The sequence below is a fragment of the Carassius carassius genome, chromosome 45, assembly GCF_963082965.1.
Source record: "Carassius carassius chromosome 45, fCarCar2.1, whole genome shotgun sequence".
Taxonomy (NCBI): Eukaryota; Metazoa; Chordata; class Actinopteri; order Cypriniformes; family Cyprinidae; genus Carassius; species Carassius carassius.
This window is the reverse complement of record NC_081799.1, coordinates 14,345,293-14,361,278: the sequence shown is the minus strand read 5'-3', so window position 1 is coordinate 14,361,278 and position 15,986 is coordinate 14,345,293. Positions and strand designations below refer to the sequence as shown.

The following is a 15,986-nucleotide window of genomic DNA, read 5'->3' as shown; positions in this document are numbered from 1 at the left end:
CAGAACGTCTGGGAATAAGCATTTTAGGATTAAAATCTTGACAACAAGTGTTTTGCATAAATACAGAAATGCAGTGGGTGTACTGATCCTTTTGCTCCATTCAGCTGGCCGGTTTCCATTCACAGCTCAGCTTGTGATGCCAAAGTTTTCATTTTCCACACTTTTAAATGTGATCGAGTGCAAACAGGTAAAGAAACATTCACAAAACAACATGCACACCACAAAATAAATTTAAGACAATAGATGTCATGCACTGATAAATACAGAATTGTGTTTGGTAACTGATGACCTGTTAATGTAGGGCTTGACATTAAGATTTGACAGGTACGTTTAACAAAAAAAAAAAAAACCTGTGCATTGACATTGATTACCAAAAGAGGAGGTATAATGAACAAATTCATTCATTTAGTAATTCTTCACAATTCAAAACATCAGTAAAGTTCCTACATTTTTTGGTAATGATGTCACAGGGTGAATAACTGGACATTCAGAATCAGAGGTTAGGATTAAATGACTTCCTTTGACATTTTTCTTCTAACCGTCCTGGACAATTGTTGGGCCCTATTACTATTATTATCGTAAAAAATATACATTTCATATAGTAAGGTACATTCAAGCTCTAAGACAGGAAACACAGTACAACACTTAGGATTTCATACATTTTAAAAACATCACTAAATAGAAATAACAGACATACATCACCTATTGCTCATCAAGCACCTACAGAACTGGTGATTCAATGTATTAAATAAAATTCTCTCTGCTTTACAAATGCAGATTATGCTCACATATGACCTGGATTGTTTTCAGCAGTGCATTACATGCACACCATCAGAAAGATATGATTCTCCAGAGCAACAAGGTAGTGGGACCACTACTACAGTCAACTGCACTTGATGTGTCGAGTCATGATTTACCTTTGGTCACCCCAGAAAAAAAAAAAAATCGTACAAAGAAGAAGTCTGCATATGCAAACAAGCCCTGTAGAAAACAGACAGCAAAAACAATACACACATACAGCAGACAAGTAGCATAGAATGTCATAATCTCAGTCTGCGCTGTCTTTGCAATGCTTTGCTACAGACAGCAGCCCTGGTTTTGCATATAGGAGTGGATGTCCTATACTAGAGGCAATGACTCTTTGCTTTGGTGCAGCAGGTCTAGTATTAGCAGTATTAGTGACATGGATTAAAGTGCTGGACTACTGTACTCTTGATTTATAGCCACTGGGATGTAGTTTGTTTTGATGGTTGCATAGTAGAATCTACATTCAGAACAGCAACCTAAACAGAGCTTTCGGATTGTGTCTCATAGTCTTGCCCTTGCACCAAAATATCTTTAAATTAGTTTAACAAAACAGCATTATTGAAGCAAATTTCACATTCGCTTTCAACAGCCAACAGAGAGCTTTAACTTAAACCTGTGACATAACGCACAAATTATCTATAAATACTGGTTTAGCTCTTCAGTCTGTGATCTTGGTCCAATCCGTCCATTCAGATGATTTTGGACAGTGTCTCTGACAATCTAAATAGACAGATTTAGTTCTGGTCACCGGGCAGAAGAGGGTAGTGTTGAAGCTGGGACTCACCCTTGCTCCAAACTTTCAGTCACCTGAACCGCAGAGTAAGTGGGGGGCTGAGCCGGTCGCGTGAAGAAAGAAGCAGCTCTTTTGGGCTTCAGACGTTTAATCTCTTTACCTGAAACAATGGAGGTAAATTGAAATGAGATTTGTCCCAGTATATTATTTCCTCAATGTAGACGATAAAATTTTATGGTCAGAACAAATGAACACCAGTTGCATCCATCGCACCAATGCAATTTTAGTCTCTTACCATCATCAACGTAGCTTATGGTGTTGAGTGAATGGACTCGGTTACAGACCACGCTGCTTTGCCTATGCATTTTCCCCTGCCGTCGCTCTCGGGTTTTCTCATTGGTTTCCAGACCCGTAGGCTCTGGGGAAGGTGTGACCTCACCGTCAGTACCAGCGGCTGCTGACTCGCCAACAGAGCGCAACTCCACACAAAACTCAATAAGACCACTCATTAGTTCAGCCTAGAGGACAAAATAAAGTACTTGTGTAATACAACTATAATACAAGTATATGTACAGTTAATCCCCTGCTGATTTTGTAAGTTTGCCCACTTACAAAGAAATGAAGTGTCTGTAATTTTTATAGTAGGTTTATTTTAATGGATAGAGACAGAATCCCACCCCAAGGATCCAGAAAAAACACATTATATAAAAGGTTAGAGTTTGATTTGTATTTTAGTGAGTTTTTTTTTCTGGATTTTTTTGGTTGGTATTCTGTCTCTACACGTTAAAATAAACCTACCATAAAAATTACAGAACCTTCATTTGTAGACAAACTTACAGCAGAGGATCAAATAAATATTTTTCCTGCTGTATATGTTATACATATCATAAAAATGTACATACATAAAACTCTTCTAAAGTTTGGGGTCAGTAATCAAAATATATAGTAAAAATAATACTGTGAAAAATTATAACAACTTAAAATAACTTTTCTATATAAAGGTAATTGATTCTATTACTGTAGTCTTCAGTGTCACATGATTCAGAAATCATTCTAATATGCAGATTTGCTGCTCAAAAAACAATTCTCAAAAAACATTTTTACTGAAAACAGATATTGTGCTATAATTTTCTTGTGAAATTCCTTGATGAATAAAAAGATGAACAGCATTTACTTGATACTTGTGTTACATGTCTTTAGGTCTATTTTGTCCAATTTAATGTATCCTTGAATTAAAATATTAATTAGTTTGATAAAGAAATATATTTATGAAAGATTTATCATCTGATAATATTTAAATGCAAAAATGATCATTTTATTTAGCTTTTACTTATTTTATTGCTACAATACTTGCTTACACTGTCAAAAATAACAACATTACGTCATTATGTGCTCACCTTTTTTGAATAAATCTTTAATAACTTGTTGACAGGCATGCCAGCCTCCTCCCCATCAAACTCCAACCAGAGTATATGAGAGTCTCCCTCTGTCTCTGGATAGCTGTGATCCCAGGAAAGCTCACTGAACTTGAGACCAAGGAGGACGTGCTTCTCTTTCACATCCATGACATACACTCCTTCCAGACTGATGCCCACACTCACTGCCTTACGGCCACCTCTGTGAAGAAGACCCTGGGCTGGCTTGTCTATCTCACCCAGGAAAAAAGCACATCTGAAAAGAAAAATAAACTACAGATAGGTAAGGTTCAGACACTTCATATTTGAACAGCTTTCCACTTGCGATGATCATACCCGTAGTAAGGCAGGGTGTGGCAGCTCCTGAGGTATTGGTGCAGCAGAGCAATGTGCTCCAGACTAGAGCCAGTGGCAGCAGAGGAGCAGACTGAATGATACTCCTTTATAAGATTTTGCTCCATCTCTGCATTCCTCCCGCCTCTCCCCCTCAGTGTGGACAGAAAACCTCCTCCTCCTAATGCAGCGTGGGCCGGTAGGAATGATGACAGCTTCTTCTCCCTGAAATAACATTACAGGTAGAAATTGAAAGTAGTTACAGCAAATTAGTTAATAACATTATACTGTAATAGCCAGCTAATTAATTCTAGGACGGAATGATGAAAACATATTAATTAAATTCTCAATGTTACATTTAAATGTGTATTTTTAAAATAAAAACAACTTAAAATACAATTCTTACACATCTCTGTTACACATCTATGTACTTAGTATAGTAACAACAGTAACTACAGTAACTTGTTTCCTTATCTAGTTGTCTAATAAATTTGGCATTGTGTATTACAATGCAATTCCGTAAGTTGCTTTGGATAAAGCATCTGCTAAATACAAAAACTTAAACATAAATATAGCAAATTCTGCATTATATTAAGCAAATAACCTTTTGTTTTCTCTTGGTTCATGTCAAATTAATTTTGATAAATAAGTCGCACCTGACTAAGTCTCAGGACCAGCCAAACTATGAAAAAAAGTGTGACTTACAGTCCAGAAAATACGGTAAGTGGAACCTCAACTTTGTATAATTTTTTTTTTAATTCTGCCATTAATTGCTCACCCTCATGTTGTTCCAAACCCGTAAGACCTTTGTTTATTTTCGGAACACAAGTTTAGATATTTTTGATGAAATCTGAGAGCTTTCTGGCCATTCATAGACAAGAATTGTTGAATAAAGTCGTTTATTTGCACACAAAAAGTATTCTCAAAGTTTCACAAAATTACTGTTGAGCCACTGAAGTCACATGGACTGTTTTACCGATGTCCTTACTACCTTTCTGGGCTTGGGAACATTACAGTTACAGTGCTATCTACGCAGGGTCAGAATGCTCTCTGAATTCATTGAAATATGTTAATTTGTGTCCCGAAGATAAACTAAAGTCTTACGGGTTTGGACACGACATGAGGAAGAGTGATAAATGACAATTTTTTTTATTTTTGGGTGAACTAACCCTTTAACCATTTAATCACTGATATAGGAGCAGAGAAGGGCACCTGATAGCCACTGTTAGAGCCTGGTCATCAAGTCCAGTCCCCAGCTCAATGGCACAGGACAAAGCTCCCAATCTCAGCCAGTGTTCTGGGTCACAGGGGTAACGACCCTCTAAGATATTCATCTTGGCCTCTTCATAAAGTAGCCTCAAAACTCTTTCATCTTCAATCTGACATTACAAAATAAAGACGTAACACAAAATAAATTCAGATCATGGAATCACAAAACAAATTTTGAAATGAACTTATTTAACATATCAATACTTCAAATTCTGTTAATACATTTAAAAAAATTAAACAATCAGCTTTGCCATAACTGAAGCAGAAGTACTAGAAATACCATAGGCTACATAGGTTTTGAGTCAAAGCCTGGTGCACACTGTATGTCTGAGGTAAACATGAGGAAATGTAAAAGATTATGCATGTCTATATAGTTGATATGTAATATAAATCTCTTTAGGAAGCTTTATGTTATGATCGCTCTTAAGCATAAGCGGTTCATGACCTCATCTGGCCAGCCTAATAACTCCAGACACAAACGATCAATCAAGTCCAAAGTCTTTGATAAGATGTACAGTATAGCATTGCACAGTCTGACATGCAATGCATTTGACATTGTACATGTGGCTTTGACTTTTGCACAATATCTCTCTGGGGTCATATTACATAATCTGACAAGCAAACATCTTAGCAGACAAAGAAAAACTTAAAAGTGTGCACTGGGCTTAAAGGGGTATTTCACCCAAAAGATTCATCATATACTCAGCCTCACGTGGTTCCAAACCTGACTTACCTTCTTTAGTAAAATAAAAAAGAATATTTTGAATAGATGAATGAATAAATAAATGAACAAATATAATGAAACTCACTGGGGTCCAATTATATGGAGAAAAAAACACTTTAAAAAATCTTTAAAATATCTTCTTTTGTTGTGCAGCTGAAATAACTGTGTTGGGTCCCCACCGACCTCCAAGAAAAAAATGTCATACATAAATTTGGAAATACATGAGGGTGAGTAAATAAGAGAATCTTTAAATTAATCTTAAATTTTTCATGAACATTCCCTTTAAATCTAAAAAAAACACACCTGAAGTTCTTTTGACTTGGGATAAAAAACATTTCTTTTGTACAGAAGACATGGCTCATCTGAAAAATACAAAGATGTCTTTTTGTTAAACACCTTATGTTTCAAGTGAAGCAAAATGTGCAAAAGCAAACCTCACAAACATACCTTGAGAAATGTCTTCTTGGGGGGCGTCGGTAAAGCGATACAGCAGGTCCTGCCACTGACGACACAGCTTGTAGGGCAAATGTTTCGGCTTCAACTGCAGGTCTGTATAGACATATCACAATGAAATCAGACTAAAGGTTGCAAACAACAGGAAGGACTCCATAAAGAAATACGATGACCAAACACTAGGGCAGATTTCCTCTGTTAAATAATAAGACTATATGTCTAACTAAAGGTTGGAACAGAACACACAACTTTTGCCCAGAATTTTGCCCTAATTTTTAGTATGGATAGGTTGACACTAGTAGCCGAAAGTCAGTGCCAGTCTGTAGATTATAAACATACAGAGTTGACATAAAAATGCATATTGCTTTCTTTTGTCATGTTTTTGTCTGTATCAGTTACAAAGTTGGCAAGTGTATGTGTAATGCCTAGTGTTTTCAAATCTGTACCGATTATAAAAGTCATGCAGTGTATTCCAGACATTTAAAAGTAAAATGCTGCCCTTGTTTTAAAAGACATCAAATAATCCACAAATGCCAGCGGGTGACTTTTAACACCCTGAGCACTTCCTGGTGTCCCCTCCCAACACTTCACTTACAAATCAGCCTAAGACACTGTAAATGCCATCATTGTGCTTGCCGTTCTTCATAACCTAAATACGAAAAGGTCATAAATTCTGTATCAGCCTGACATCTGAGCAGAGTACAAAGGAAAGATCATTACCAAGCAAAGGAGAGCAGAACCAGAAAGCGAACACATCTACGGCAGTGCTAGGAATGTTGAGGGCTTCTCGGACATTGCGGCCGAGCTCCTGTGCATTCATACAGCCGAGACCCTCCAAAGTCAAGTGCACTGCACTGTCGCTCGCCAAGTACACCAACAAATCCTGAGCTGGAGAAACACAAGAGGGACAAATGATCATGTCAGGTCAAGCATGATCAGATCAGGACCTCCAGTCTGGGGACATCAGAACTAACCTCTGGTGACTGAAGAAGCCACACTTCCTCGCTGGGACTGAGAGTGCTCTGATGAATCAGGGAGGAAGTCGCCATCATCTCCCTCCATCTAATCCAGAAACAAACACAACTACTGAGTAGGAAACACAAGGCATTTTATTGCTATTTGTTATTGGTATATTCCGTACAAACTAAGCATAAAGAGAAAAAAAATCATCAATATGATAGTAGTTTTCAAAGCAAAATTATAAGGCATAAGCATAAACAAGTTTAGAAAACACTGAAGGCTAACGCTGCAACTCTTAAGTTCCTGAACCAATGTGTTTTGCAGTTTGTTTTCGCTATGTAAACCGTAAATCTCACCTTGTTTACTATAACGTTACTTGGTTAAATACGGTAATACTATCAAAAAAAGTGTAGGGAACTAAAAGAAAAAAGACAGCTGACGTCCCGGCTAACGTTAGCTAAGTTAGCTGCTCCAGTAACAGTCAGGACACCAAACAACACACAACAACATACCGAGACACTGTCCTTCGTTTCAGAAGCTTCTTTCTTGATGTAAACAGGCAGGAAAATCAGCAGTATTTGAGGGGGGATTAAGTTACATAAAAGCAGAGAGTATGACGGCAGCAGCAGCGCAGCTGGATGATGTTCTCAAAATAGCGCCCACCAGTGAAATCAGCCCAACAGAAAAAACCGAAAAAACACGCAGACCTGGAGCAGACAGATCTACGGCCCAGACAGCGTCACAGACTCACGCCCCTGTTGTTCCTGATGCGTCCAGTAGGGGGAGGAGGATATAACACCAGAGCCCGTCCTATTAGACATTCTCTGATAACACTTCATTATTAACCGTCCCGTCCATAGACATTGACTAATTGAGAGTTTTGTGTGAATTGAAATATAAACATTACATTAAGATATCAGATGATCTGCACTACGAATTAAAATATCTGTAAATATTCATTGTTGGTCTACATACAAAGCCTACAGGAGACAACTGATTTAAGTGTTTTTGAAAAAAATAAAATAATAATAATACAGTAACATTACACATTTAATTAGTGGATTAAAAAAATAATAATACACATATTTGGATCAAATGGACAATATAATGATACATGATCTATTGTAGCATAATTGGCCTATATTCACTGTAGGTTTTCATATATACAGGGGACGGAGTGATATATATATGTTGTTGTGAATTTATAGGCCTAAATAAAGTTACATTCAGATATTAACCATATTTAGCCCATCAGACATACAGTGTAATCAGATGGACCATCAATGAAATATGTAATATTTATTTATGCTTAAATATTCACTACTGGTTGTCATATGGTTACAGAACAGTGTCCTACAAAGCACTTATAAAGACAAACACAATTCACCCTTTTCTAAAATTCCAAGGGCCATTTAGCTATTTGAGAAGAAAAAGACAACTTTTTGTGTACAACAATATTATTAACACCATTTATAAAAAACATGAACAAAGATGACTCCTGTTGATGACTCTCTTTTAATTGTTGTTCGTTCCTCCTGTCAAAATGCTCCTGCTCGCTGATAAAAACAAAACTTGGATAGTTGTACAAAGAAATGGTTATTTGTGAATAATGGCAGGATGTCATATTTGACCATGTTTTCCTTTATAGTATATTGTCATGTAAATGACAGGTCCTCGCAGAAATTTCTCCTTAGCCTTTATGATAAATAGATTTTCCACAAAAGCCAGGGCATAGATAATGGACTACCAGAAAAAGAATTGAGATTGATCACACACCCAAAGTAGCCAAGTATTATTTTACATGTTTAGCTTTTTCCAACCAAATGAAAAGTGTCTCTTCTTTAATAACCACAAAAAACATTCATTTTGAGCATTGGTTTCACATTATGGATAAACTATTTGACATTGAAAACAATGTGAATCTGACATCATGCAGAGCACAGCTAACACATGAGACCAACCTCTGGAAAAAGTACACCCATGATGAATTTGATCTGGTGACTGTGGGTGTGCTGTCCAGAAATGAAGTCAGTTGAGAGTGGATTGCATCAATCTGCTCCTGATCTTCAGGACCGGCACAGGTGCTGTCTTGGCAGAAAGCTTGGAAAAAGTGTAAGTTCACTTTGAATTCTTTTGGCCACTGCCTATCCTTCCAAAAAAAAAAAACTACAACAATTTGCTGACCCCCCAATACAACAACTCTAGTTACCAACAATAAACAGGCAGATTCATAATTTAAATGTTTACATTTCATTTAAATTGTTTGAATGTAGGTTATCAAGAATAGAAAAGTGAGTATTGCCATGTGGGAATTTTACTGAGGTGATTATAAAAACAACGACAAGGCATGATAGATTGATGCCTTACGACTATGCTGATGATTTATTGCATTTTTCATCTGTACTGTGTTGCCTCAGTTTGGTCAGTTATTTCCATTGGCAAAGAAGGTACTTCAAGAATGAAACAAACTGAGATATGGCTTTAAGTGAGAGCCTTTTACCTAGTGTTCGAATTGTGATAAATCTATTGGGGGGTCCCCCAAACCAACACTTTTTCTATAAAAAATAATTGGTGTTAATTACTTTCTTAACATATTATATATAATAAATCATACAAAGCTATCTAACAGTCCCTCAGACTTAGTAATAATTACAGCTTCTGAAATGCACTGTTCACTGATATTTTTAAAAATGTTTTTTGTCCATACAATGGGATCTAGTGATCTTTTTTAAGGATACCACTTATTTGAGATATAAAAAAAAATCTTCAAAATATTTTGCACTCAGCATGACAAAAGCAACATGAAGTGACATCAATTATGAGTTTAATTTCAAGGTAAACTATACTTTTCAATCCCTTTATATAAAATAATAAAGCAGTCACAGGCACACACAAAAACTAAAGTAGAAGCAATTGAATACACACAAAACAACATTGTTTATTCTCACAGAACCACAGTAAAACTCCAAATGACAATGTTGGAGAGTCCCTGCTTTAATATGCGGATGAACAATGCCTTCAACCACTTGATCTTCTTAAAAACATGAACAAGAAAAAGCACCACTTTAACAAGTTGCAAATCCCAGTTCATTGTTTATGAATTTTCAAATGATTGGGTCGGTTGTGAAAGTTAACAGCTATTAACACAGTGATCTGGACATTTTCACCTTCATTCTTTAGGCAAGTACCTGCATCAATATGTGCCAGTGCTTTAGTCTTATTTTCAAAGACAACACAAATGTGGGAAGAGCCATGAATGTTTTGGTTAAACAACAGTAATGACTTCTGACTTTATTGAGCACCATGTAGGATATAGTTTGTCGTTAATATCCACATTGGCCACCTCAACACTATACGCCTGTGTCCAGTCCTGCTCGTCACTCTCCCTGAGAAAATATGACAGTGATCTAACAGCACCCACTGCCTGACTGTTGCACCGGGGTGCTTTCAATTTTAAGATCAGGTTTTTCTGAACCCCCTGAAGTCCCTGGTCTCATGCGCTTCTTTATCTCCTCTGCCATGGTCATGAAGGCCTGCTCCACGTTTGTGGCATTTTTGGCACTCGTCTCAAGGAAAGGGATGCCAAGAGAGTCTGCAAACTCCTGAAAAAAAGTGTTGGAGAAAGAAGAATAGTCTTTCTGTAGAGAATAGTGTTTTCTGTTAATGTAAGTTAATGTATAACTAAAAAGTGTTTGGTGTTGAAAAGACATAGCTTACCTTTCCAATTGATCCTCTGCAGTGAATGGGTGCAGTCAGAATGAGAGTTTGATTAAAAACAACACAATAATCCACAAATTATCCAGACAAGACAACTTTTTCACTGAGGGACGCATTATGAAGGGTTATTATAAGTAGTATTTTGGCCAGAAGCAATCGATGAATATTTTCCTCACAAACACGTCGTGTGGATTACTTGTGGATTATTGTGATGTTTGATCAGATGTTCGGACTCTCATTCTGACGGCACCCATTGACTGCAGAGGATCCAATGCTGAGCAAGTGATATAATTCTAAACTTCTCCAAATCTGTTCAAATGAAGAAACAAACTTATCTACATCATGGATGGCCTGAGGGCGAGTAAATTTTCAGCTATTTTCGTTTTGAGTTAACTATTTCTTAAACTAGTCTAAAAGGAAGTTCATTATTTCCCTACCAACCAACCTTTGCTGTAGTGTAGTCCACAACTTTTTTTGTAGTGAGGTCACACTTATTTCCTACAAGTAGTTTGTTGACATTCTCACTTGCATAGCGATCGATTTCTTTCAGCCACTGTTTCACATTGTTGTAGGACTCCTGAAAAAACACCAGCATTCAACTTTTAAGAATGTGTGCAGTTTTGATTACATTTGAGAGGTAAACCTATATTTACTAAGCAGCAGTCATAAATGATTCAAACCTGATCGGTGACATCGTACACAACAATAATCCCATGAGCTCCTCTGTAGTAGCTAGATGTAATCGTGCGGAATCGCTCCTGTCCAGCGGTGTCCCACTGTAAACATTTACATGTCTCAATTAACTGTAGATTTACATTAAAAGGCACACTTAAGATGAATCCTAAAGTCTACAAACTCACTATCTGCAGTTTAATAGTTTTTCCATCCAACTCAATAGTTCGGATCTTGAAATCCACTCCGATCGTGCTGATGAAACTCTCTGTGTAGGTGTCGTCCTGGAAAAGAAAAATCTATCTTATTTCAAGCATACATAGTCAGAGATCATTCATATCCAAAGATGCTGTAAAAAAAATAAAAAATAAAAACACTTACTGCAAAACGCAATAGAATGCAAGATTTTCCAACTCCAGAATCTCCAATCAGAAGAAGCTTGAATAAGTAGTCACTGTGAAAATATGCACAAAAAATATCAGTTCTGAGATGTTCATTTTATATATAAAATATATTATTCAAATAATACTAATATTAAATACTATAATATAATTTTATTTATAATTATTGAATAATAATGTTAATATAATAATTATATATAATTTAAATGATTAATACCATACCAACTTTATTTGTTAAGCACTTTACAACAACCAAAGTTGAACAAAATGCTGTAGTGCTGATCATTCCATAATTTAGGGGCAGACACAGCAAAGGCACGGTCCCCTCTGAGCTTACGCTTAGTTTTAGGCACAGTCAGGAGCAGCTGATCATCTAATCTGAGAGAGCGGACGGGTTTATAAGAGTGTAGAAGCTCAGAGAGGTATGGCGGAGCAAGACCATTTAGTGATTTAAAAGCAAATAACAGAATTTTAAAATGGATCCTAAATTGAATAGGCAGCCAGTGTAATGAAGCTAAAATAGGGGAAATGTGCTCATGTTTACATGTGCCCGTTAAAAGACGTGCTGCTGCATTTGGTATCATCTGGAGATGGGTGATGGAGGACCCACTAACCCCCACATATAGTGAATTACAGTAGTCCAGCCATGTAGTTACAAAGGGGTGGATTACAGTTTCAAAATGTTGTCTTGACAGAATTGGCTTTATTTTGGCCAGCTGCCTTAAATGAAAGAAGCTTGATTTGACAACAGCTTTGATCTGACTGTCAAATTTAAGCTAAGGGTCCACTTTAACTCCTAGGTTTGTGATACTAGGTTTAATATAGGGTGCTAAGGAGCCCAGATCTACAGGCGGGGTCCCAGTGGTGCCTCCAAAAACATCACTTCTGTTTTTTTATCATTAAAATTTAAAAAGTTCAGAGCCATCCAGGCCTTTATGTCGTCGAGATAATTGAGTAGTTGTCCAACAGAGTTATAATTTTTCTTTTTAAGAGGTACATAAATCTGACTGTCATCTGCATAACAGTGGAATGAAATGCCATACTTTCTAAGTATGGAACCAAGTGGAAGCAAATACAGAGAGAAAAGTAGAGGGCCGAGGACTGAGCCCTGTGGGACCCCACACAAGAGAGGAGCAGAGGAGGATACAGAGTCACCTAAGCTAACACAAAAAGTTTGATCCGCTAAGTATGACCTAAACCACTCCAGTGCTATGCCACTGATGCCCACCCACTGCCTTAAACCTGAAATCAATATTTCATGATCCACTGTGCCAAATGCAGCAGTTAGATCTAAAAGCACAAGGATAACACAGTCACCAGAGTCAGTAGCTAAAAAGATATCATCAAAAACTCTTAAAAGAGCAGTTTCGGTGCTGTGCAAGGTCTTAAAACCGGACTGGAAAACCTCTAGTATATTATGTTCTTCCAAAAAGGCCAATAATTGACTGTACAAAATGCTAATGCTAATTTGACTGCCTGAAATTAGCAAGAACTGACGGATCTAGAGCAGGTTTTTTTAATCAGAGGTTGAACTACTGCATGTTTTAAAATTTCAGGGACCACACCCAAGGTCAGACTACTATTTATAACTGCTACAACAGATGGTCCTACAGTAGGGAAAACCTCCTTAAATAGTCGAGGGGGGACAGCATCATTTGGAGAACCCGAGGGCTTCAAATGACCAACAACCTCCTCTAAAGAGAAAAAAGTCACCAGCTCAAAATGATCAAAGACAGCCGAGCAGGGGACAGAGATTGAAGGGTCTGAAGCTGAAGGGACAATTTGAGACCTAATAGAAGTGACCTTATCAATAAAAAAAGCAAAGGCCGATAGACCACAGCACACAACAATGTGTGGGGGCGACCCATCTCAAATAAACTCAGTTCAAAGCTGCTGAAAGCAGAGGACAACAAAATCTGTTTACATTTATAATGACTCTTATATACAGTCGCTATTCCTCCTCCTTGGCCAGATGTTCACGGGGAGTTAAAGTAGCAGCAATCTTGGTGTACAAATTCAGTGAAAGCGCTAGACTCACCATCGCTCAGCCATGTCTCAGTTACACAGAGGATATCCAATCCTCGGGATGTGAAAAAATCCTTTAATACAAAAGTCTTATTTGCTAGAGATCTAGCTTTTACCAGCCCAAACCTGGCAGGAACTGGCAGGTCCAAGGCACTGGATGTTCCTGAAACCCGACACAGAGAGCGCAAGTTGCTGTGATTCACTCCCTGCCAGCTGAGACGAGGAGAGCAGGGGCCGCGGGGCTGGAACACCTCTTCCGGGCCGACGACAGGTACCAGCCAGGCGTCGACAGGGTCCAGCGAGCGTCGAGGTATAACGAGGCTAGGCACGACTTCAAACGCAGTCCAAAAAGGCGTAGAACAACATGCAAGACGGGCCTTCAACCTCACCAGCCGGCCGCTGCGTTTTCCCCCGGCGGTGGGTGCGCTTTCGTCGGCGCTTACTTCGAGAAGGTGGAGCCAGGGCACACCAAAGGTGAGCCGGGAGCCTCGCCAGGAGGGGGGGCAAAGTTTCACGTCCACCATCATCCAATTTTACTATATTTTCAGCAGAAAATCGCAGATCCAGCAGTGTTTGGCAATCGTACACCAATAGAGAGTCGACATCCCAGGCAAAAAATAAAACAAACAGCAAAAACACACACAGCAATGACAGTCTAATCAAAATTAATTTTGTTTATGTGTTTTATTTGTATACTGTGTATATATAAATACAAACAAATGCATGTATGTTTAAGAAAAATAGTGTTTTTTGCATCACTGCTATGCTGATGACACTCAACTCTACTTCTTATTCCAACCATATGACCCGACGGTAGTTGCTCGCATTTCAGCCTGTCTGACTGACATTTCTTGCTGGATGAATGACCATCACCTTCAGCTCAACCTTACAAAGACAGAACTCCTGGTGATTCCAGCTAAACCATCGTTTCATCACAACTTCTCTATACATCTGGGCTCATCAACCATAACTCCTTCCAGGATAGCCAGAAACCTAGGAGTTGTGATGGATCATCAGTTAAGCTTCACAGACCATATTACTACAATGACCCGGTCCTGCAGATTTGCCTTACACAACATTAGGAAGATTAGACCCTTCCTGTCAGAGCAAGCCACCCAACTTCTTGTCCAAGCTCTTGTTCTTTTGACTATTGTAATGCTCTCCTGGCGGGCCTTCCTGCATGTACTATCAAGCCTCTGCAACTGATCCAGAATGCAGCAACGAGGGTTGTCTTCAATGAGCCAAAAAAAGCTCACGTTGCTCCTCTCCTCATCAGGTTACACTGGCTACCAGTAGCTGCTCGCATCAAATTCAAGGTACTGACGCTTGCCTACAAGACGACCACTGGCACGGCACCAACATAAACTCACTAGTTCAATCTTATGTGCCCTCCAGAAGTTTGCACTCTGCAAGTGAACAACATCTTGTGGTGCCATCCCAAAGATGTTCAAAATCACTCTCACAAACCTTTTCCTGGACTGTGCCCAGCTTGTGGAATGACCTCCCAAGCTCAATTCGTACAACTGAGTCTTTACTCATTTTCAAAAAACATCTAAAGACTCATCTTTTTCGCCAGCACTTAAACAGCTAATACTAGCACTTACCTTTTTTTTGTCTATCATATTCTTGAAAAAGAAAAAAGAAAAACACCGGGCTACGTGTTCTGTGCTAGACTAACTGAGACTTGTCATGGCACTTATACTGTATACTATTGTTGTTCTCTTGTTGGTCTGATTGCTTATATTGTTCTCATTTGTAAGTCGCTTTGGATAAAAGCGTCTGCTAAATTATTAAATGTAAATGTAATTATTATATAAATTGAACAGCAACTGTATAGGAAATTTGGTTTACCTGCCAACGAAAGGTTAAAGGACATTGTGAGAGGTCATAAATGTTCATAGTTCTCATGACTTACTATTCAGGGTTCATGATGTGACAGCAAAGGGATTGTTATTGTTTGTCCAGCTGGTAGAAGCACTCTGGGCCGCTTACTGTTCACCGGCTGACCGCAAAATCTAAGCCAGTGGTTAGCCTGGAATAGTAGCAATAAAAAGGGGATCTCTGAGTTTTGATAAGCCTTTGTGCACCGTTCCCAGACCTCCTTGTAAAATCAACCCAGTCTGACTTTACGTCTCCTCTCTCCTCTGTGCTCTCTGGTTTTACAAGGCGCAGGTGCGGCAGTGACGGATGATGATGCGCCGCTATTCTGACCCGCTTTCGCCGCCTAGTGGTGGGGTCCATGCATATGTAATTTTGTGCATTCGTTGCCAGAATTCAGAAAGCATGTTAAGTAAACTGTAATGTAAAGTTGGCTTCTGCTTTGTAATTATAAAATATGATGATATCGTGTAGTGTTTGCCCCTTAAGATAAACGACCAAGGCTCATATGTGGTTCCTTGAGGTTAATGTGTGGCTTATATATAATATAATATTCAATTTAATAATTTTTATTTACATTATAATCTAATTAATTGTGT

At 38.2% G+C, this 15,986-nt stretch overlaps 2 protein-coding genes across 2 annotated transcripts; both read right to left on the bottom strand.

Moving 5' to 3' along the window:
* Positions 1 to 938: 938 nt before the first annotated feature.
* Positions 939 to 7,441, bottom strand: frmd8 (FERM domain containing 8). The gene is made up of 10 exons (XM_059539171.1): positions 7,207 to 7,441; positions 6,709 to 6,796; positions 6,455 to 6,622; positions 5,729 to 5,830; positions 5,585 to 5,643; positions 4,501 to 4,667; positions 3,292 to 3,513; positions 2,938 to 3,211; positions 1,836 to 2,058; positions 939 to 1,700 (listed from the first exon to the last, which is right to left on the bottom strand). Exons 2-10 carry the CDS (start codon positions 6,794 to 6,796, stop codon positions 1,588 to 1,590), a joined length of 1,416 nt encoding a protein of 471 aa, XP_059395154.1. The 5' UTR covers positions 7,207 to 7,441; the 3' UTR covers positions 939 to 1,587.
* A 2,060-nt stretch (positions 7,442 to 9,501) lies between these two features.
* Positions 9,502 to 15,675, bottom strand: LOC132127210 (ras-related protein Rab-1A-like). Its single transcript, XM_059538973.1, has 6 exons — positions 15,425 to 15,675; positions 11,465 to 11,537; positions 11,272 to 11,367; positions 11,092 to 11,187; positions 10,857 to 10,988; positions 9,502 to 10,296 (listed from the first exon to the last, which is right to left on the bottom strand). The coding sequence occupies exons 1-6, from the start codon at positions 15,436 to 15,438 to the stop codon at positions 10,102 to 10,104; spliced, it is 606 nt and encodes a 201-aa protein (XP_059394956.1). The 5' UTR covers positions 15,439 to 15,675; the 3' UTR covers positions 9,502 to 10,101.
* Positions 15,676 to 15,986: the final 311 nt, after the last annotated feature.